Source organism: Populus euphratica, unplaced genomic scaffold (assembly GCF_000495115.2).
Source record: "Populus euphratica unplaced genomic scaffold, PopEup_1.0 scaffold232.1, whole genome shotgun sequence".
NCBI lineage: Eukaryota > Viridiplantae > Streptophyta > Magnoliopsida > Malpighiales > Salicaceae > Populus > Populus euphratica.
Window position 1 is genome coordinate 323,879 of NW_011500114.1, and position 21,674 is coordinate 345,552.

The 21,674-nt window shown below is 34.6% G+C and overlaps 1 protein-coding gene across 1 annotated transcript; it reads left to right on the forward strand.

The window, feature by feature from the left end:
- The first annotated feature begins 417 nt into the window (after positions 1-417).
- On the forward strand, positions 418-2,690 carry LOC105109881 (uncharacterized). The gene is made up of 5 exons (XM_011004744.1): positions 418-1,045; positions 1,264-1,394; positions 1,493-1,659; positions 1,776-1,860; positions 2,202-2,690. Exons 1-5 carry the CDS (start codon positions 494-496, stop codon positions 2,359-2,361), a joined length of 1,095 nt encoding a protein of 364 aa, XP_011003046.1. The 5' UTR covers positions 418-493; the 3' UTR covers positions 2,362-2,690.
- The last annotated feature ends 18,984 nt before the right edge of the window (positions 2,691-21,674 follow it).

The window sequence follows — 21,674 nt, forward strand, 5'->3', positions numbered from 1 at the left end:
AATCCCCGAATTTATTCTGCTAAAAAACATTATTTCATTGATATTCGTAATCTGATCAGAGTTCCAAAATGTGAACAGTCGACGCTCTAATGCTGCAGAAAGTGTAGATTGCTATTGAAGTCTCATCTTCCTCGGAATCAATAATTTGTATACAAAAACCTTACATGCCACTGGGTTATCTTCATTCTTCCGGTGCCTAATGTATGGAAACTCCATTTCAAGCTCTGATCATTTTGCAACACCAGAAGTGGCAGAGCCTTTCAATATAAAAAGTGAAAAAGGTTACTCTACCTGACGATAAAATTATTCACCAGGAATCAGGAATAGAATATAATTTAGTTGAAGATAGAGAGAATCAATCCTTGCAGTATAACTTTTTATAACCTGGGGTGCAACTTTGTGTCATTCCATCTGCTTCTTGTCTGTCTTTCTTCCTGTCCCTTCATAAGCAAAATATTTTCTCTTCGGACAGAAAGCAAGAGTAGAATTAGAAATGGGCTTTTTCCGGCATGGCGGGCCTGAAATCACACTCTCGCCGAAACGGAAGAACCCGGAAACCAAACCTATCAACCAAAAAGTTCTTTTGCAGTTTCCAGAATGCACAGTTTATCTGATGGATGAAGGAGAACCTCTAGAACTTGCTAAGGGCAAATTCACGATTGCTCGAGTCTTGGACAAGAGCGTTTCTATTGCTACCAGAATAAAAGTTGGTGATCTCCAGTGGCCACTGACAAAAGATGAGCCAGTTTTGAAGCTTGATTCTCTCAACTATTTGTTTTCTTTACCAATGATAGATGGTGGTTCTCTGAGCTACGGAGTTACTTTTTCAGAACAGTATCGTAGCAATTTGTCCTTGCTTGATTCATTTCTAAGTGAACACTCATGTTTCTCAGTCTCTACAACAACTAGGACTAAAAATATTGATTGGAAACAGTTTGCTCCTAGAATTGAAGATTATAATAATGCCTTGGCCAAGGCTATTGCTCAGGGTACAGGTCAGATTGTCAAGGGTATCTTCATATGTAGCAACATTTATAGCACTCAGGTAAGTTTTTCTTACTAGAACAATGGCATAGCTACACGGTTTGATTCTGGTAACTGAAAATTTATTGAAGATCATACATTGATATGATTAAATTGGTAAAAGGAACATCACTAGTTTCATCACATACTATAAAATTCTTTGCTTTGAAGAGCATTAGACGTGATACCTCACATCTGTACTTAAATTATCTGAATACTGAGGAGAGTTGGGAAAAGCAGGTTCGCAATGTTGGAGAAATGCTTTTAACTCGCGCTGCAGAGGAGGAAAATGGTTTCAAAGCTCGTGAGATTAACAGAAATACGAATGATGGAGACACAAACAAGAGTAGAGCCAGCCAAAGCTTAAAACGGTAAGTAATGAACCCCATATAAGTGCACCAATATAGATTTTCATCAGTTTATGTGATCGTTCAAAACGAATCTGCTCTTTTGCTATTTGATTGAATAGCGTGAGAAATTTATCCAAGATGACAGAAAATCTTAGCAAAGTCACACTTGATGTTGTTGGGGCTGCCACTGGATCTGTGATGACACCCATGGTAAATTCCCAGGCAGGAAAGAAACTCCTAGCTTCGGTTCCAGGCGAGGTCGTCTTTGCCTCACTCGATGCTGTTAGTAAGTAAAACACACTTGGAATTTGTATATATTCATGGTTCAGACTTCAGAGTGCTGTGTAGCACACATTGTTTGAGGAAAAGAAGTGGTAACTACGTTTACAACCTTGAAAACAGATAAGATTCTATCCGCAGCTGAAGTTGCTGAAAAACAAGTTCTTTCTGCAACCTCCATTGCCACCACTAGAATTGTCACCGACAGGTAAATGACCTAAAAAATGAATTCCTGACTGTATCGTCTTATACAGGATTTCTGAAGAGAAACAGAGTCAGATAGATTTCCAAAATTTCTTTTTATTGAAGATATTCTACTAAATTTTGTAAGATACAATAACTTCCTGAAAATAGTTCCTTCCACTTATGAGTCTCTTGATAAATACAAGTACTCGTGATTTTCTACTACTGATGTGCGCTAAACTAGTTAAGAAATGGTAACAATAAGATTTCTTGAAATCTCGAAGCTTCTTTCTTTTTTCTTTTCAATTCTTGAGATAAATTGTTACCCAAGTTGTTGATGGCTTTTTCCCGGAATATGTTCATCAGGTTAGGTGAGAATGCAGGGGAAATTGCAGAGGATGTGCTTGCGACTACTAGCCATTGTGCCAACACTGCTTGGAATCTAATCAAGATAAGAAAGGCCATCAATCCAGCATCATATGAGTCAACAGGAATACTAAGGAATGCAGGAAAGGCAAAAATATAGGAATATAATTGGAGTGGAATAGAGTTGTGTTGTCAAATAAAATCCGAAGAAAACATGAAAACAAGGCCTTCGTGTTATCTGATCTAATATCTTGAATAAAATCAGTCTATGTGGCTTCAGAGTGCCGAGTCTTCCTACTTCAGGAGACTCGTCAAGGCCTTTTTTAGTTAATGGGACTAAAATCCCACTCAATAAAGTGTTGTGAAATTGGAGGGTATTTTGGTGCTGCTCAAGCAATACAAATTACTTGTAACTTCTAGGCTTGAAAAATGTGACTAATGGCTATGATATTTTGTTGAAGATCCAAGGGTGATGATATTTACCTAACATATCGAAGGACTCTCTACATTAGATGGTTTTGATCTGATTGCTAAAATAATTGTTTGTTTGTTGCTTATTACGTTGACAAGTAAACGTGTGTGCGTGTTAACAAAGCATTGAAAGAGGTAATGATTTTATTGTGTATTATCTCACAAAGTATTATTTGACAAAGAAATTTTTTTTATTTTTTTAATATTTAATTTGTTAAAAATTATATTTTATTATTTATCTTTTTATGAGATTTTCCAGTCACATAACCCAGTCGCAAGACACTAAAAGAGGTGATGTTTTTACTATACATCACCTCATAAAATATTATTCATTTCAATAGTGTTTTGTTTTTTATAAAAAAATTAATATTATTTTTAAATTTTTTTTTTATATTTTAATGTTTGGTTTGTTTGTTTTGATTTTTTTATGGAGTTTTTAGTCTTATGAGTTGGGTTGTAAATTTGACAAGTTAACCCAAGTTTTTTTTTATTTTATCTTTCAATATTTAATTGATTTGAAATTAGGTTTCATAAGTTATTTTGCTCTGACTTTTATTAGGTTATTTTCATTTTATAACCCAAGTTATAAACTTAGCGGGTTAACTCAAGTTGGCTAGAGTCATTTTTCTTATCCATTTTTTAAATTAGTTTTTTTGTTCTAATTTCATTAGATTGACCAGAAATTGTACTTCATAATATGTTTTGATTTACTTTCTATAGGGTTATTTCATATTTATAACCCAGGTAGTAGGCTTGCTAGATTAAACCCGAGTACTTCACTTAGGTTGATTTTTAGTTTGTTTTTTGTCATAACCTAATTTTGGATCCCTTAAAATTCTTTTCTATTTTTGTTTTTTTATCATTTAAAAATCCAAAATAGTTTTAAAACACAAATAGATGAGCTTTTGAGTTTGCAATAAGTCCAAATACCAAAAAGATAGTTAGATTAGAATATTGTTGACAATATATGATAAAGAAAGACTTAATTGAAAGAAAATTAAGTTTAAAATTCAATTTAATCAAAATTATAAGAATTAATTAAGTTCAAGTACTTAATTAAACTTGTAATGGGTTTAATTAAAGTAAAATTAAGTTTGAAAGTTAATTTGACCTAAATTAAAAGAATTAATTAAATTGAAGTGCTTAATTAAACTCTAATGATTTTATATGACTTAAATTTAAAGCAAAGTTTAAGGTTGAAATTCAATTTGACCAAAATTTAAAGAATTAGTTAAGTTAAAAAGCTTAATTAAACTTATAATGGGTTTAATTGATTTAATTAAGAATTTAATTGAAGTAAAAATTAAGTTTAAATATGAATTTGACCAAAATTAAAAGAATTAAGTATGTTCAAAGGCTTAATTAAACTTGTAATGAGTTTCATTGACTAAATCAATGACTCAATTGAATTGAAATTAAGTTTTGAGGTCTAATTCAAATCAATTCACAATAATTAGAATATCAAAGACCTAATTGAACTTTAGATAGCCTAATTGGTGCAACGAAGGGCTTAATTGAAAAAAATACAAAATTTAAAGGTTGATTAATGATCAAATTGATAAAAGTCAAAACCAAGGATTAAGCTATAAAAGGTTCGTGAATCAAAGGATTACAATCAACATTTTTAAGGATGCAATTGCAAAAACTAAGAAGTTTTGCGGTTTAATTGATGATACAAGTGCTAAAATTAGAAGTACATAGGCAAAATAGTAAAATTCAAGAACCCTAATTAAAAACCCTATTTTTCAAGGTTTAGTAATGAGCAATGCATCATTTGAAATTCTTTTAAGAAACTAGGTAACATGTCATTTGATTATTGTTCTTCCTCTTCTTCACCCAAAAAGTTGACTGAGAAGCTATCTTTAGATGAATAAACATGTCTTCTCTGACTACCTTAAGAGATATAATTGACATCAAACTACTGAGAAACAATTCCAATACAAATTTCAGCCACCTATATTACACCTTATTTCACTCGATGAAATCAACAACATCCTATCGTCACTCGACCTCCTCTCTATTGAAAAAATCCAAAATTATTAGGAACTAATTGATTACTATTTAAAAATATATTTTTATCAAGGTTTTATATCATCATTTCACACTTTAAATATCAATAACTCCTTAACTAAAGCATGTTTTATAATAACAAGTCTGATACCATAAGATACCTTTAATTTCTAGTAAATATTCATTCTAAATGCAGGCCTATCATATAAATAAAAGGATTGATTGATGAGTTGAATTACTAAAATTGAAAAGACAAAAAGAGGGTAAAACTTAGAAAAGAGATGATAGTTCAATCCAAACTAGAACACTGTTTGGTAATTGGATCATATCTAGAGCTGTAGAACTTGGATTTAGCTATGTTTTATATGGATGGAAAGCTAAGACATAGGCTTAAAACTTCCACAAAAGACAAGACTCAATTCTGCTGTTTGGATGTCCAAATCTTAGCAACAACATAGAAGTCTGAATTTGTCCTATAGTCAAACACTGTTCAGTGTTCAACCCATATCTTGAGTTCTAGAAGTCTAAATTACTTTAAATTTTTTTTTTTTGGAAAGTTGAGATAATTTCCTAGAACTTTCATGGAAGGTTGGTTCAAATTCTGACGTTATCAATAATGTTTTTGGCAGACAAGAAGATAAGGATTGTTACCAAGTCAAGAGATGGTCACCCACTCAATAATTAGTCATCAAATCAATAGTTCCCAATTTGGCCTATAAAAGGAGGTATTTTCCATGCATTTAGGCATCTTGGTTTCCAGATCAAGATCATGCTTTTGCTTTCTTTCTTTGTATTTTTGTAATACTTAAGTTTTTATTTCATTAATATCTTATTTATGCCTTTCATTTCCTTTCCTTTACTTAGTTAAATTTTATCTTATTTATGTTCTTATCTTGTTTATTTATATTTCTCTCTTTCATTATATTTAGTTAAGTTTATTATGTCATGGTCAAAAGGTTACACTAATGGTGTAAGAATAAGTATAGTGTAAACTCAACATATACTTTAATGTTTGATACTAACATGTTTTATAGTTGTTATCTTGTTCACTTTTAATACTTTACTTGTTAAATGGTTAATCTAGATTTATGTTGTATAACACTTGATAAAACAAATACTTATTACTTTCATAGCCCAACCGTATGATGTAACAGACACTTGTGCTATAAAAGGAACTTGATTTGTTATTAACATAAGTTATAATTATAAATAGCTGACAATATTTACAAGTATTAGCATTATTTGAATAAGATAATTAAAGTAATCATGTTAACCATTTATAATCTGATTGGAAACTCATTTGTGTGTGGTTTTCAATTGAGTAATAAAAAGAGTTTATATTATAATTTTTTGAAATACCAACTTTTGTTTTTATCATTATTTAATCCTCACATTAATCTTACCATCTCAAAGTTCTCATCACCTTCTTCTTCTTCTTCTTTATTATTGTTATTGTTGTTGTTGTTTATAATTTATATAATTTACCTCTTTATGGTTTGATCCTGTTCTTGTCAGGTTATTTATTACTTCAATACTCCTGCACTTGGGAGAAGATATCAATCTTTTGGTCATGTCACTAATATTTCAATCAATAAACATAAAGTTACTAAGCTCCAAATCAAGTCAAGTGTGGTTTGTTTTCAATGGTAGGTTTACATTCTGATTAGTACATGAAAGTGTATTTTCATCAAGGTTTTATATCAGCATTTTGCAATTGAAGTATCAATAACTCCTCAACTAAAGCATGTTTTATAATAACAAGTATAATACTATAAGATATCTTTAATCTATAGTAAATATTCATTTTAAATGCAGGTCTATCATATAAATCAAAGAATTGATTGATGAGTTCAACTACTGATTAGTACTTAAAAGTGTATTTTTATCAAGGTTTTATATCATTATTTTGCACTTAAAGTATTAATAACTCCTTAACTAAAACATGTTTTATAATAACATATCTAATAATATAAGATACCTTTAATTTATGGGAAATATTCATCTTAAATGTAGGCCTATCACATAAATAAAAGGATTGATTGATGAGTTTAAGTACTGAAATTAAAAGGACAAAAAGATGGCTAAACTTAGAAAAGAGATGTTGGTGCAGTCCAAATTAGAACACTATTCAATAATTGAATCATATTTAAAGCTGTAGATCTCAGATCTAGGTCTACATTATATGAATGGAAAGGTAAGATAAAGGCCTACAACTTTTATGTTGAGGTCCGGTTTTACAAAGGTCATTTTCAAGTCCAAATTATAGCAATAACAAAAAAGTTTGAATCTGTCTTGCAGCTTAGATACTATTCAGTATTTAACCCATATCTTAGGTTCTAGAAGTCCAAATGACCTTAATTTTTATTTTTTTTGCTAGAAAGCTGAGACAATTTCTAAATTTTCATGTGGAGGTATGGTTCAAATTCTGACATTATCAACGATATTTTATTTAGACAAGAGAAGATAAGGATTGTTATCAAGTCAAGAGATGGCCACCCACTCATCAATTAGTCATCAAATCAATAGTTCTTAATTTTGGCCTATAAGAGGAGGTATTTTCCATACATTTAGGTATCTTGGATTCCATATCAAGATCATGCTTTTACTTTCTCTCTTTATATTTTTGTAATGTTTAAGTTTTGTTTTCATTAATATCTTGTTTATGCCTTTCATTTCCATTCCTTTACTTAGTTAACTTTTATCTTATTTATGTTTAGAACAAAAATTTTGTTTTCTTCCAAGAAAAGCCCCATAATTATGTGTTGATACATTGAGCACAAAAGAAAGGTTTATTAATATCTTGTTAAGTGGTATTGAGCAGATATATAAATTTAATGAGAGTTTGTTTATCTGGATAGACTAATGGAAGTTAAATGATGAATACCTTGCTTTGTGGAATATACAAATTGTTTTTCTATTTTACGCTTTGATTACTAGGGACTAGTAATAAGCTGGTTGGGGGGTGTGATTAGTACTTAAAAGTGCATTTTTATCATGGTTTTATATCATCATTTTGCACTTGAAGTATCAATAACTCCTTAACTAAAATATGTTTTATAATAATGTATCTAATAATATAAGATACCTTTAATTTGTGGTAAATGTCTATTTTTAATGCAGGTCTATCACATAAATGAAAGGATTGATTGATGACTTGAAGAACTTAAATTGCATGGATAAAGAGATGGTCAAACTTAGAGAAGAGATGTCGGTGCAATCCAAACCGGAACACTGTTCGGTAATTGGGTCATATCTAGAGCTATATATCTCAGATTTAGGTCCAATTTATATGGATGGAAAGGTAAGACATAGGCCTACAACTTTCATATGGAGCCCAAGATCTAAAAAGGCCATTATCAAGTCCAAATTGTAGCAACAACAAAGAAGCCCGAATCTGTCTTCCAGCCCGAGCACTGTTCGGTATTTTGGCCATATCTGGAGTTCTAGAAGTCCAAATGAGCTGAATTGTTTACACAAGAAAGCTGAGACAATTGCCTACAACTTTCATGTTTGCAACTGGCTCCAGTTTTGACGTTATCAATGACGTTTTGGGCAGACAAGAGAAGATAAGGATTGTCACCAAGTCAAGAGTTGGCCACCCACTTATCAATTAGTCATCAAATCAATAGTTCCCAATTTTGGCCTATAAAAGGAGGCATTTGCCATGCATTTAGGCATCTTGGTTTCCAGATCAAGATCTCTTCCTTTCTCTCTTTGTATTCTTTGTAATGTTTATGCTTTGCTTTCATTAATATTAAGTTTATGCCTTTCATTTTCTTTCCTTTACTTAGTTAGCTTTTATGTTCTTATCTTGTTTATCTATTTTAGTTTCTTTCATTATGTCTAGCTAAGTCAATTATGTCAAGGTGAAAAGGTTACACTAATGGTGTAAGAATAAGCATAATGTAAACTTAATATGGACTTTAATGTTTGATACTAACATGTTTTATATTTGTTATCTTGTTCACTCTTTAATACTTTGCTTGTTAAATGACTAATCTTGATTTATGTTGTATAACACTTGGTACAACAAATGCTTGGCACTTTCATAGCCCATAATGTATGGTATAACCGACACCTGAGCTATGAAAGAAACTTGATTTGTTGTTAACATAAGTTATAATCATATGAATGCTTGACGAGATTTACAAGTATTAGCATTAATTGAATAAGATGACTAATGTAATCATGTTAACAATATATAATCTGATTGGAACCTCCTTTGTGTGTGGTTTCCAATTCAATAATAAAAGTTTATACTATACTTGTTTGATATACCATTAGTGGAACCTCTAACCTTGACATTTGTTATTATTATTGTTTAATCCTTACATTAATTTTCCATCTCCAAGTTCTCATCATCATCTTCTTCTTCTCTTTCTTTATTATTATTATTATTACTACTACTACTATTATTACTACTATTACTACTACTACTACTAGTACTACTACTACTACTAGTATTATTATTATTATTATTGTTATTATTGTTATTATTATTATTAGTATTATTATTAGTATTATTAGTACTATTATTATTATTATTATTGTTGTTGTTGTTGTTGTTGTTGTTATTCTTGTTATTGTTGTTATTGTTATTGTTATTGTTGTTGTATTATTGTTATTTATAATTTGTACAAATAACCTCCCTGTGGTTCGACCCCGGTCTTGCCGGGTTATTTATTACTTCGACACTCCTGCACTTGGGAGAAGACTTGATATCTTTTAGTCGTGTCAAACAACAACAATGTAATCTCAGAAACAACAAGATTCAGATTTGTTCATGAAGGGAGAAGAGAATTACAGAATCACGAGGCCAGTATCTTCGCGATTATTGCTTGGAATGATGATCCGTGCGGTCAAGCTGTAGAGTATGTTCTGACGAACAACATACTAAAACATGGTGACGATCCAACGGTGAACAAAGAAGATCAAGCTTCAACAAAACCCAATTCACGCTGCTGCAACTAAAAATACAGAACAGTAGAAATATTACGAGATCAATATCTCCCACCTCGTTGATTGGAATGAAGATCCATTCGGTCAATGTTTCTAGAAGGCTGGAATGAACAGCATAGTAAGAAATGAGGATGATCCAACGGTGGACGGAGTAGATCTAGCTCCGACAGTTTGATCTCTAATCTCTCTCTCTCTCCAGATCTCTCTCTCTTATCGTGGTCGACCACGATAAGAAACATTATCTTTATCGGGTTAGAGACAAGAATAAAGATAATTTCTCTCAACTTCTTCTGCATAATTGGTCCTTCTTGTATAATGATGATTTCTCTTATCGTGGTCGTATTTGGGTTTGTTGAATGCTAATGTGATGAAGGTGGATGTCTTCGGAATGTCAAACCAGGCTATTCATGTTTCTGTCACTATATTAGCTACCAACATCTGTTTCAATGCTTCAATTATTTACGGAGACAATAACGCTTCCTTACGTGAGGCATTATGGTCTGATATAGTGAGTCGTAGTGACGGATGGGATTCAAGCCCATGGATTCTTATGGGTGACTTTAATGCTATCCGTTACCAGTCAAACAGGTTAGGAGGGTCTACTACGTGGGCTGGTCATATGGACAGATTGGAAAGATGTATTTGAGAAGCGAAAGTGGATGATCTTTGGTATTCAAGTATGCATTATACTTGGTCGAACCAATGTCCTCAGAATCTAATTATGGGGAAACTAGATAGAGTGCTTGTCAATGAGAAATGGAATCTGAACTTCCCATTGTCGAAAGCAAGATTTTTGCCTTCGAGTATGTTAGACCATTCTTCTATGGTGGTAAAGGTTAGTGGTAATAATCAGAACATAAAGAAACCATTCAGATTCTTTGATACGTGGATGGACCATGACGAGTTCATGCCCTTGGTGAGGAAAGTATGGGAAAAAAATTCGGGAGGTTGTCCAATATATCAACTGTGTTGTAAGCTAAGAAAACTAAAGCGGGAATTGAAACTTTTCAATATGACTCACTTCTCTAACATTTCAGATAGAGTCAAAGATGCAAAAGATGAAATGGATAAGGCTCAAGAGGCTCTACATAGAGCGCATGAGAATCCAACTTTGTGCATTCAAGAAAGGGATGCTGTACGTAACTACAATTCTATTGTCAGGATTGAAGAGAGTTTTTTCAAATAGAAGGCAAGGATACAATGGTTAAGCTTGGGGGATTAGAATACTAACTACTTTCACAAATAAGTAAATGGAAGATAGAATAGAAATAAGCTTCTTTCACTTATAATTTCACTTATAAGGGAGGATGGAGAGGTTCTTAAAGGACATGAGGGAGTTAAATCAAAAGTAATTGCGTACTTCTAGAGTGTGTTAGGAGTGGAATAGATGCCTAGGGTTCTAAACAAGGAAGTGGTGGAATCGGCAATTAACTTGAAACTGTCTTCAATGCAACAACATGTATTAGCACAAGATATACCAAGGGAGGAGATTAAGCATGCAATGTTTAGTTTGAAGAACAATAAAGCCCTTGGTCTGGATGGATTTAACACAGGTTTCTTCAAAAGAATGTGGCACATAGTTGGGGAAGATGTAATCAACGCTATTAGCTCCTTCTTTCATACTCGTACAATGTTTAAAGAAATGAATGCTACATCCATTTCCCTTATTCCTAAAGTTGCTAATCCTACGAGGTTGATAGATTTTCATCTTATGTCTTACCGCAATACAATGTACAAATGCATCACTAAGATACTAGCTAGGAGAATTAAAGCTGTTTTTCCATTCCTAATAGGTCCGTATCAAACTGCTTTGTATCTCTAGATGGAGAATCAGTGACAACATTCTTTTGTCTCAGGAACTAATGAAAGGGTATCATAAATCTAGGGGACCTGCCCGTTATGCTATGAAAGTAGATCTGATGAAGGCTTATGACTCAGTTCGGTGGGATTTCATTGAATATGTTAATAAAAATAGGATTCCCAAGAACAGTCATTAATTGGATCATGGTTTGTGTTACATCATGTTGATTCTTTATCAACATCAATGGTGAGCTTGCACGTTACTTTCAAGGGGGGAGAGGGCTAAGACAAGGTGATCCACTTTCTCGATGTTTATTTGTCCTATGTATAAAAATCCTTTTGGGGCTATTCTGCAAGATGAGTGCCAACCAAAACTTCAAGTTCCACTGAAGATGCAAGAAGGACAACATTTCTCATCTTTGTTTTGCTGAGGACGTGATGATTTTTAGCAAAAGGGATGTAAACTCAATTTGTATGATCAAAATGATGCTCACAAAGTTTCAAGATCTATCAGGTCTGTATCAAAATCCAAACAAAAGTGACATTTTCTTGAGCGGTGTGTTAAATGCTAAGAGGGAAGAAATTATTCATATTCTTGGGTTTAGAAGGGGGAGCTCCTTATGAAATATTTGGGAATGCCTCTTATCTCGTTTAGACTAAAGGATGTTTATTGTAAGGGCCTTGTGGATCGAATCACCTCTAAAGTTCGACATTGGACTTGTAGAACACTCTCGTATGCAGGACGAGTACAACTGATTAATTCAGTTTTATTTTTCATCTATGTATATTGGGCATCTCTCTTCCTCTTACTTGGTGATACGATCCAAGCAAGGTCAAATTTGGATTTTGATGTAAAATGTGCAACTATCCAGTTTTACGGCAATAGTCATAATTCTCAATCTGACCATTGGATTGAGCTGAAAGTTTACGTGGAGTCTCCTGACATATTGTATTACCTTGGGTTAAAATTTCTGGTCAATCGGAGTTCTGGAAGGCATCTCAATATAGGTCAATAGAGGCTGTATGAATTTTGTTATTTACTTCCTTTGACTTGTGGGCTTCCTATTTGGCTAGGATTCTTTTCCTAAAAGGATGTGGCAGCTTATTTTGGAAATATACTAATTGATGCGGATCAGCCTAACACCAAGATCATGTCAACAACCCATTGGAGGTGTCAATTAGGCCAATCACAAGAGCTAGGGCTAAGAAGCTCAAAGAAGCATTGAATGGGCTTGTTCAGAACATATGGAACAAAATGGACCTAGAGGGGCTTGGGACATTTAAGGAGCATGAAGGACAGCCTTTAATTCATTTAGTTCAGGTCCAACAAGAGCCCAATTCATGTGGAACAAGGGGTTGATGTGTCCGGCCCAATACCAGCCCAATTCATGTGGAACAAGGGGTTGATGTGTCCGGCCCAATACCAGCCTTGTTAGGCTTGTATTTTTCTAATACTACAAGGATAAAGAGTCAGCAATTTATTCTCCTAACTAAGTAAGGAAGTTGGCCATATCTTATTCCTAAAGAGGGGAGGACTATTTAATGGTTTTCCTCACTTAGAAAGGAGGAAATTTGTTTTCTTATCTGTCCAAGTTAAACAAGGAATTCCAAGCTAATCAAGGAAATCAAAGGGGGTAGCAACACAAATTTTCCAAATCAGATTTTTCCAATTTTGTTTGGGACTTCTTAAGGGTGACAAATGTGATTCTAGCTTATTTAGGATGGTATTTTCGGATTTTTAGTATTTTTAGAATTTTCTTCTTAGTTTTTTGGTTATTATTACTTATTTGGGTCAATTGTAAGTGGGCTTCATATAAGTCCACCTAAGGGAGGTCGATTAGGGTTTCTTTAAGTTCAAATTCAGTATAAATAAAGGCATAACCAAACATATAAAGGGTACGTAATTTTCAAATCAATAAAACTTCTTTGCTACACTCTGTAACCAGTAATGAGCTGAACTTCTAGATGAGTTGTAATTTTAATCTTCAAGTGTGGCAAGGGCCTTTCAAATCTAACTTCGAAATACTAATTTCAAACATTCATTTCCATAATAGCCATTGGAGACCCAAGAAGAAAACCTAAATCACTCTGCTGCAACTAAAAATGAAGAACAGTAGAAATATTGTGAGATCAATATCTCCAACCTCGTTGATTGGAACAAAGATCTATGTGGTAAATCTTTCAAGAAGGTTGAAACGAACAACATAGTCAGAAATGACGACGATCCAATGGTGGACGGAGTAGATCAAGCTTTTTTTTTTTTGGTAAGTTGACGTATATATTAAAGGAAAACGATACAAAAATTATAAGGGGCATACCCCAGATTTACAATGAGAACAGAAACGTAAAACAACAGATGGCTACATGCTAGCCACCGAACTGAAAACTCAAGACCTAACTTGATTCGTTAGGGAAACCAATACAACCAGCTAAATATCAAATGAAGAATCTATGTTATTAACCCTCCATGCTCGTTGGATTCTTTTATTTTCATCTGTTGGTAGAACGTTCCTCATCAAATCAAGCTTATCACGGATGATACATTCAATTTGATGAAAGACCAAATTCTGAGTTCTAGATATTCCAGCAAAGGTCCTTGCATTCCTTTCTTGCCAGATATGATACACTGTAGCTGCAAAACTGAGTTTACGAGAAAAATTGACAAAACTTTTGCCATGCCAAGTGACAGTGGCCCATCGAATCCATTCATCCCATCCTTTTGTCATTCTTGGAATGTTGCATCTGTCACAAACATCCCACCAGATCGCTTTAGTATAGGAGCATTCAAAGAACAAGTGGTTGTGATCTTCGTAGTTGCGGAGACAGAGTGAGCATCTATTGGGACCATGTATACCAAATCGATGAAGTCTATCTTGAGTTGTGAGTTTCTGTTGGACAGCCACCCATAGAAGAAACGAATGTCTTGGAACAGCATTCTTGAACCACACAATGTCATGCCATTCGACCATCGTATGATGAAATCTTAGTTGTTCCCAAGCTATTTTGATCGAGAATCTGTGATTTGGTGAATCCAGCCAAACAATCTCATCATTTTGCCCTATCATAGGATTAGAATTGGAAGGAATAGCTTCTACAATGGGGTGCCATCCAATAGCGTGAGTGGTAGGAATTTTCCATTCTGAGTTATGAATCAGCATATTCACCTTCGCGTTCTTTTCCATACCTGAATCATAGATGAATCTGTCGCCGTAAGAATCTGCGAGCGGGCTGTGAGGATGCCAATTGTCAAACCATAGAGAAGTTGTCCTGCCATCCCCTATGATGTACTTCATCTTCGGCCATGCTAAGAATCTGAGCTTTAGAATCTTTCTCCATGCCCAAGAGCAATTCTGTGGCGTCTTGATTGTCCAGAAATTCCTACCTCGCAACAGATTACATCTGATCCAAGTAGACCAGATTGAGCCATCTGAGTCATTGCACAGGTTCCAAATGTGTTTCAACAAAGCAATCTTGTTCCATTCTGTTATCCTCTTTATTCCTAGCCCCCCTTCCTTTTTTGGAAGACATACCTGATCCCAAGCCACTTTAGCCCCAGTAGTTCTCATATCTGAACCTGACCAAAGAAAGGATCTCATAATTTGCTCCACACTTTTTATGACTTGCCCAGGTAAGAGGAAGAGAGATGCCCAATAGACTTGGATGGAAAATAAAACTGAATTAATCAGTTGTACTCGTCCTGCATACGAGAGTGTTCTACAAGTCCAATGTCGAACTTTAGAGGTGATTCGATCCACGAGACCCTTACAATAAACAGCCTTTAGTCTGGACGAGATAAGAGGCACTCCCAAATATTTCATAGGGAGCTCCCCCTCTGCAAACCCAAGAATATGAATAATCTCTTCCCTCTCAGCATTTAGCACACCGCTTAAGAAGATGTCACTTTTATTTGGATTTGGATACAGACCTGATAAATCTTGAAACTTTGTGAGCACAGTTTTGATCATACGAATTGAGTTTACATCTCCTTTGCTAAAAATCATCAAGTCGTCAGCAAAACAAAGATGAGAAATGTTGTCCTTCTTGCATCTCCAGTGGAACTTGAAATTTTGGTTGGCACTCATCTTGCAGAATAGCCCCGAAAGGATTTCCATACATAGGACAAACAAATATGGAGAAAGTGGATCCCCTTGTCGAAGCCCTCTCCCCCCTTGAAAATAACCTGCAAGCTCACCATTGACGTTGATAGAGAATTGACATGATGTAACACAAACCATAATCCAATCAATGACTGTTCTAGGGAATCCCATTTTTCTTAACATAGCGTCAACGAAATCCCACCGAACCGAGTCATAAGCCTTCATCAGATCTACTTTCATAGCACAACGGGCAGGTCCCGTAGATTTATGATAGCCTTTCATTAGTTCCTGAGACAAAAGAATGTTGTCGCTGATTCTCCGTCCAGAGATAAAAGCAGTCTGATACGGACCTACTAAGGATGGCAAAACAGCTGTGATTCTCCCAGCTAGAATCTTAGCGATGCATTTGTACACGGTATTGCAGCAAGATATAGGACGAAAATCTGTCAACCTCGTAGGATTGGCAACTTTAGGAATAAGGGAAATTGATGTAGCATTCATTTCTTTAAGCATTCTCCGAGTCTGAAAGAAGGAGCTAACAGCATTGATTACATCCTCCCCAACTATGTGCCACATTCTTTTGAAGAAACCTGCGTTAAATCCATCCGGACCAGGGGCTTTGTTGTTCTTCAAACTAAACATAGCATGCTTAATCTCCTCCCTTGTTACATCTTGTGCTAATACATGTTGTTGCGTTGAAGACAGTTTCAAGTTAATTGCCGATTCCATCTCTTCCTCATTCAGAACCCTAGGCATCTGTTCCACTCTTAACACACGCTGGAAGTACGCAATGACTTCTGATTTAACTGCCTCATGTCCTTCGACAACCTCTCCATCCTCCTTTGTAAGTGAAAGAAGTTTATTTCTATGCTGTCTTCCATTTACTGATTTGTGAAAGTAGCCAGTATTCTGATCCCCCAAGCTAAGCCACTGTATCCTTGACTTTTGTTTGAAAAAACTCTCTTCGGCCTTGACGATAGAAGCGTAGTTACGTACAGCATCCCTTTCTCGCATGCACAAAGTTGGATTCCCATGTGCTGTATGGAGAGCCTGTTGAGCCTTATCCATTTCATCTTTCGCATCTTGGACTCTATCTGAAATGTTGGAGAAGTGAGTCGTATTGAAAAGTTTCAATTCCCGTTTTAGTTTTCTTAGCTTGCAACACAGCTGATACATTGGACAACCCCCTGAATTGTGTTCCCATACTTTCCTCACCAAGGGCATGAACTCGTCATGGTCCATCCACATATCAAAGAATCTGAATGGTTTCTTTATATTCTGATAATCACCAGTAACCTTTACCACCATAGGAGAATGGTCTGACATACCCGATGGCAAAAATCTCGCTTCTGAAAAGGGGAAGTTCAGATTCCATTTCTCATTGACAAGCACTCTATCTAGTTTCCGCATAATCAGATTCTCAGGACATTGGTTCGACCAAGTATAATGCAGGCCTGAATATCGAAGATCATCCACTTTCGCTTCTTGAATACATGTTTCCAATCTGTCCATATGACCAGCCCACGAAGTAGACCCTCCTAACCTGTCTGATTGGTAGCGGATAGCATTAAAGTCGCCCATAAGAATCCATGGGCTGGACTCCCATCCATCACTACGACTCACTATATCAGACCATAATGCCTCACGTAAGGAAGCGTTATTGTCTCCGTATATAATTGAAGCATTGAAACAGATATTGGTAGCTAATATAGTGACAGAAACATGAATAGCCTGGTCTGACATTCCGAGGACATCAACCTTCACCACATCAGCATTCCAACAAACCCAAATACGACCACGACAAGAGAAATCATAATTATACAAGAAGGACCAATTACGCAGAAGAAGTTGAGAAACATTATATTTATTCTCGTCTCTAACCCGAGTTTCAACCAAACCGAAAAGAGTCATCCTCTCTTGATGGATGAGCTGACGCAATGCTGAATGCTTTATGGGATCATTCAAACCTCTTACATTCCAACATCCAGAAATTAGAAACTCGTGATCATTTGGCTAGGATTACTATTGTTGATTTAATTACTTTCCTTCCTAAGTGTTCTGGCTACCTTTTCCTTTTGTTTCTTAATTCTAGCATATTTAGGATAGTAATTTTTGGATTTTTATATTTTTATTATTTTCTTCTTAGTCTTTGGGTTATTATTACTTATTTGGGTCAATTGTAAGTGGGCTACATATAAGTCCACCTAAAGGGGGTCCATTAGGGTTTCTTTAAGTCTAGGATCACTATAAATAGAGGCATAACCAAACATGTAAAGGAAGACTATTCAGATTAATAAAACTTCTTGTTTGCCGTACTTTGTGTGTGTGTATGTGTGTTGGTGAGATAATCTCCCTTCCATGGTTCTCTAATTAACTAAAAAATGACTTATTGAAGAACAACTGTCTTCATGGCATCATCCTTATACTTCTTGTTCGCGAATCAATAATCGTTGGGTTGGGGTTTTCCGTTTCCAACAGTTATCTTTGTGTCACACTCCTATCAAACCTGATTTACTTGGCTTTTCGGGAATTGGTGTCTTTGTGTGTGTGTTGCATGGCTATGTGATCACGAGGTTCGCATCACCTGGGCAAGTAATAAGAAATGTGAAGCAAATTATGAGATCCTTTCTTTAGTCAGGCTCAGATATGAGAACTACTAGGGCTAAAGTGACTTGGGATCAGTATGCCTTTCAAAAAGGGAGGGGGGGCTAGGAATAAAAAGGATAACAGAATGGAACAAGATTGTTTGTTAAAACATATTTGGAACAAGGAAGGGGGGCTAGGAATAAAGCAATCTGGTGGGATGTTTGTGATAGATGCGACATTCCAAGAATGAAAAAGGATGGGATGAATGGATTCGATGGGCCATTATCACTTGGCATGATAAAATTTTTGTCAATTTTTCTCATAAACTGAGTTTCGCAGCTATAGTGTATCATATTTGACAAGAACGGAATGCAAGGACCTTTGAAGGAATCTCTAGAACTTGAAATTTGGTCTTTGATCAAATCAAATGTATCATCCGTGATAAGCTTAATTTGATGAGGAATGTTCTACTAGCAAATGAAAACAAAAGAATCCAAAGAGCTTAGAGGGTCAATAACATAGATTCTTCATTTGATATTTAGCTGGTTGTATTGGTTTCCCTAAGGAATCTAGTTAGGTCTTAGTTTTCTGTTCAGTGGCTAGCCTGTAAGCATCTATTGTTTTATGTTGTTGTTCTCATTGTAAATTTGGGGTATGCCCCTTATAATCTCTGTATCTTCTTCTTTTAATACATATGTCAACTTACCAAAAAAAGTAAACTCAACATGGACTTTTGTATTTATTATCTTGTTCACTTTTAATACTTTGCTTGTTAAATGGTTAATCTAGATTTATATTATATAACATTTGGTACAACAAATACTTGGCACTTTAATAGCCCATACTGTATGGTATTACCGACAGCTATAAAAGGAACTTGATTTGTTGTTAACATAAGTTATAATCATGAATACCTGACACTATTTATAAGAATTAGCATTATTCGAATAAGAGAACTAATATAATCATGTTAACAATTTATCATCTAATTGGAACCTCCTTTATGTGTGGTTTTCATTTGAGTAATAAGAGTTTATACTATACTTGTTTGACATACCATTAGTAGATCCTCTAACCTTGACATTTGTTGTTATCGTTGTTTAATCCTTACATTAATCTTCTAATACGGATCAGCCTAACACTAAGCGTAATCATGCCAACAACCCATTGGAGGTGCCAATTGGGCCAATCACAAGAGTTAGGGCTAAGAAGCTTAAAGAAGCATTGAATGGGCTTGTTCAGAACATATGGAACAAAATGGACCTAGAGGAGCTTGGGACATTTAAGGAGCATGAAGGACAACCTTTAATTCATCTAGTTCAGGTTCAAGAAGAGCCCAATTCATGTGGAACAAGGGGTTGATGTGTCCGGCCCAATAACAGCCTTGTTAGGCTTGTCTTTTTCTAATACTACAAGGATAAAGAGTCAGCAATTTATTCTCCTAACTAAGTAAGAAAGTTGGCCATATTTTTATCATGGTTTTATATCATCATTTTGCACTTGAAGTATCAATAACTATCTTATTCCTAAAGAGGGGAGGACTATTTAATGCTTTTCCTCACTTAGGAAGGAAAGTAATTAAATCAGCAACAAAGGAGGAAATTTGTTTTCTTATTTGTCCAAGTTAAACAAGGAATTCCAAGCTAATCAAGGACATCAAAGGGGGCAGCAACACAAATTTTCCAAATCAGATTTTTCCAATTTTGTTTAGGACTTCTTAAGGGTGACAAATCTGATTATAGCTTATTTAGGGTGGTATTTTCGGATTTTTAGAATTTTCTTCGTAGTTTTTGGGTTATTATTACTTATTTGGATCAATTGTAAGTGGGCTACATATAAGTCCACCTAAGGGAGGTCCATTAGGGTTTCTTTAAGTTCAAATTCAGTATAAATAAAGGCATAACCCAAACATGTAAAGGTTACGCAATTTTCAGACTAATAAAACTTCTTTGCTGCACTTATTGTGTGATGGTGGGATAATCTCCTTTTCTTGGTTCTCTAAAGAACTGAAAACGACTTATCGAAGAACAACTGTCTTCGTTGTGTCATCCTTATACTTCTCGTTCGCGAATCAATATTCGTTGGGTGGGGGTTTCCGTTTTCAATAGTGCTGGTGCCTAGGTACAAGTTATCTGTGTCACACTCCTATCAAACCTGATTTACTTGGCTTTCCGGGAATTGGCGTCTTTGCGTGTGGGTTGCGTGACCATGTGATCATGAGGTTCACATCAAAGTCCACCTAAGGGAGGTCCATTAGGGTTTCTTTAAGTCCAAATTTAGTATAAATAAAGGCATAACAAAACATGCAAGGTTACGCAATTTTCAGATCAATAAACTTCTTTGCTGCACTTATTGTGTGTTGGTGAAATAATCTCCCTTCCTTGGTTCTCTAAAGAACTGAAAAAGACATAGAAGAACAACTGTCTTTGTGGTGTCATCCTTATACTTCTCATTTGCGAATCAATATTCGTTGGGTGGGGGTTTTTGACACGACTAAAAGATTGATGTCTTCTTCCAAGTGCAGGAGTGTCGAAGTAATAAATAACCCAGCAAGACCGAGGTCGAACCACAAGGAGGTTAATTGTACAAATTATAAATAACAATAATACAACAATAATAACAATAGCAACAACAACAATAATAATAATAGTAATAGTAATAATAATAATAATAATAATAATAAGGAAAAAGAAGGAGAAGAAGAAGAAGATGATAAGAACTTGGAGATGAAATATTAATGTAAGGATTAAACAATGATAACAAACAATGTCAAGATTAGAAGATCCACTAATAGTATGTCAAACAAGTATAGTATAAACTCTTATTATTCAATTGAAAACCACACACAAAGGAAGTTCTAATCAGATTATAGATTGTTAACATGATTACATTAGTCATCTTATTTGATTAAATCTCATCAAGCATTCATGATTATAACTTATGTTAACAACAAATCAAGTTCCTTTCATAGCTCAGGTGTTGGTTATACCATACAGTATGAACTATGAAAGTGCCAAGCATTTGTTGTACCAAGTGTTATACAACATAAATCAAGATTAGTCATTTAACAAGCAAAGTATTAAAGAGAACAAGATAACAAATACAAAACATGTTAGTATCAAACATTAAAGTCCATATTAAGTTTACACTATACTTATTCTTACACCATTAGTGTAACCTTTTCACCTTAACATAATAAACTTAGCTAGACATAATGAAAGAAAGAAAAATAAATAAACCAAATAAAAACATGAATAAGATTAAAGTTAACTAAGTAAATGCAAGGAAATGAAAGACATAAACTTGATCTTAATGAAAGTAAAGCATAAACATTACAAAAAATACAAAGAGAGAAAGGAAGAGCATGATCTTGATCTGGAAAACAAGATGCCTAAATGCATGGCAAATACCTCCTTTTATAGGCCAAAATTGGAAACTATTGATTTGATGACTAATTGATGAGTGGGTGACCAACTCTTGACTTGGCGATAATCCTTATCTTCTCTTGTCTGGGCCAACTTTTAACTTGGTGACAATCCTTATCTTCTCT

Bases quoted from the DNA above. Each gene is read 5' to 3' on its own strand.
- LOC105109881 (XM_011004744.1), top strand. From the start codon at position 494: ATGGGCTTTTTCCGGCATGGCGGGCCTGAAATCACACTCTCGCCGAAA. The intron at 1,395-1,492 runs GTAAGTAATGAA...TTGATTGAATAG, and splicing joins GCCAGCCAAAGCTTAAAACG to CGTGAGAAATTTATCCAAGA. The intron at 1,660-1,775 runs GTAAGTAAAACA...CCTTGAAAACAG, and splicing joins TGCCTCACTCGATGCTGTTA to ATAAGATTCTATCCGCAGCT.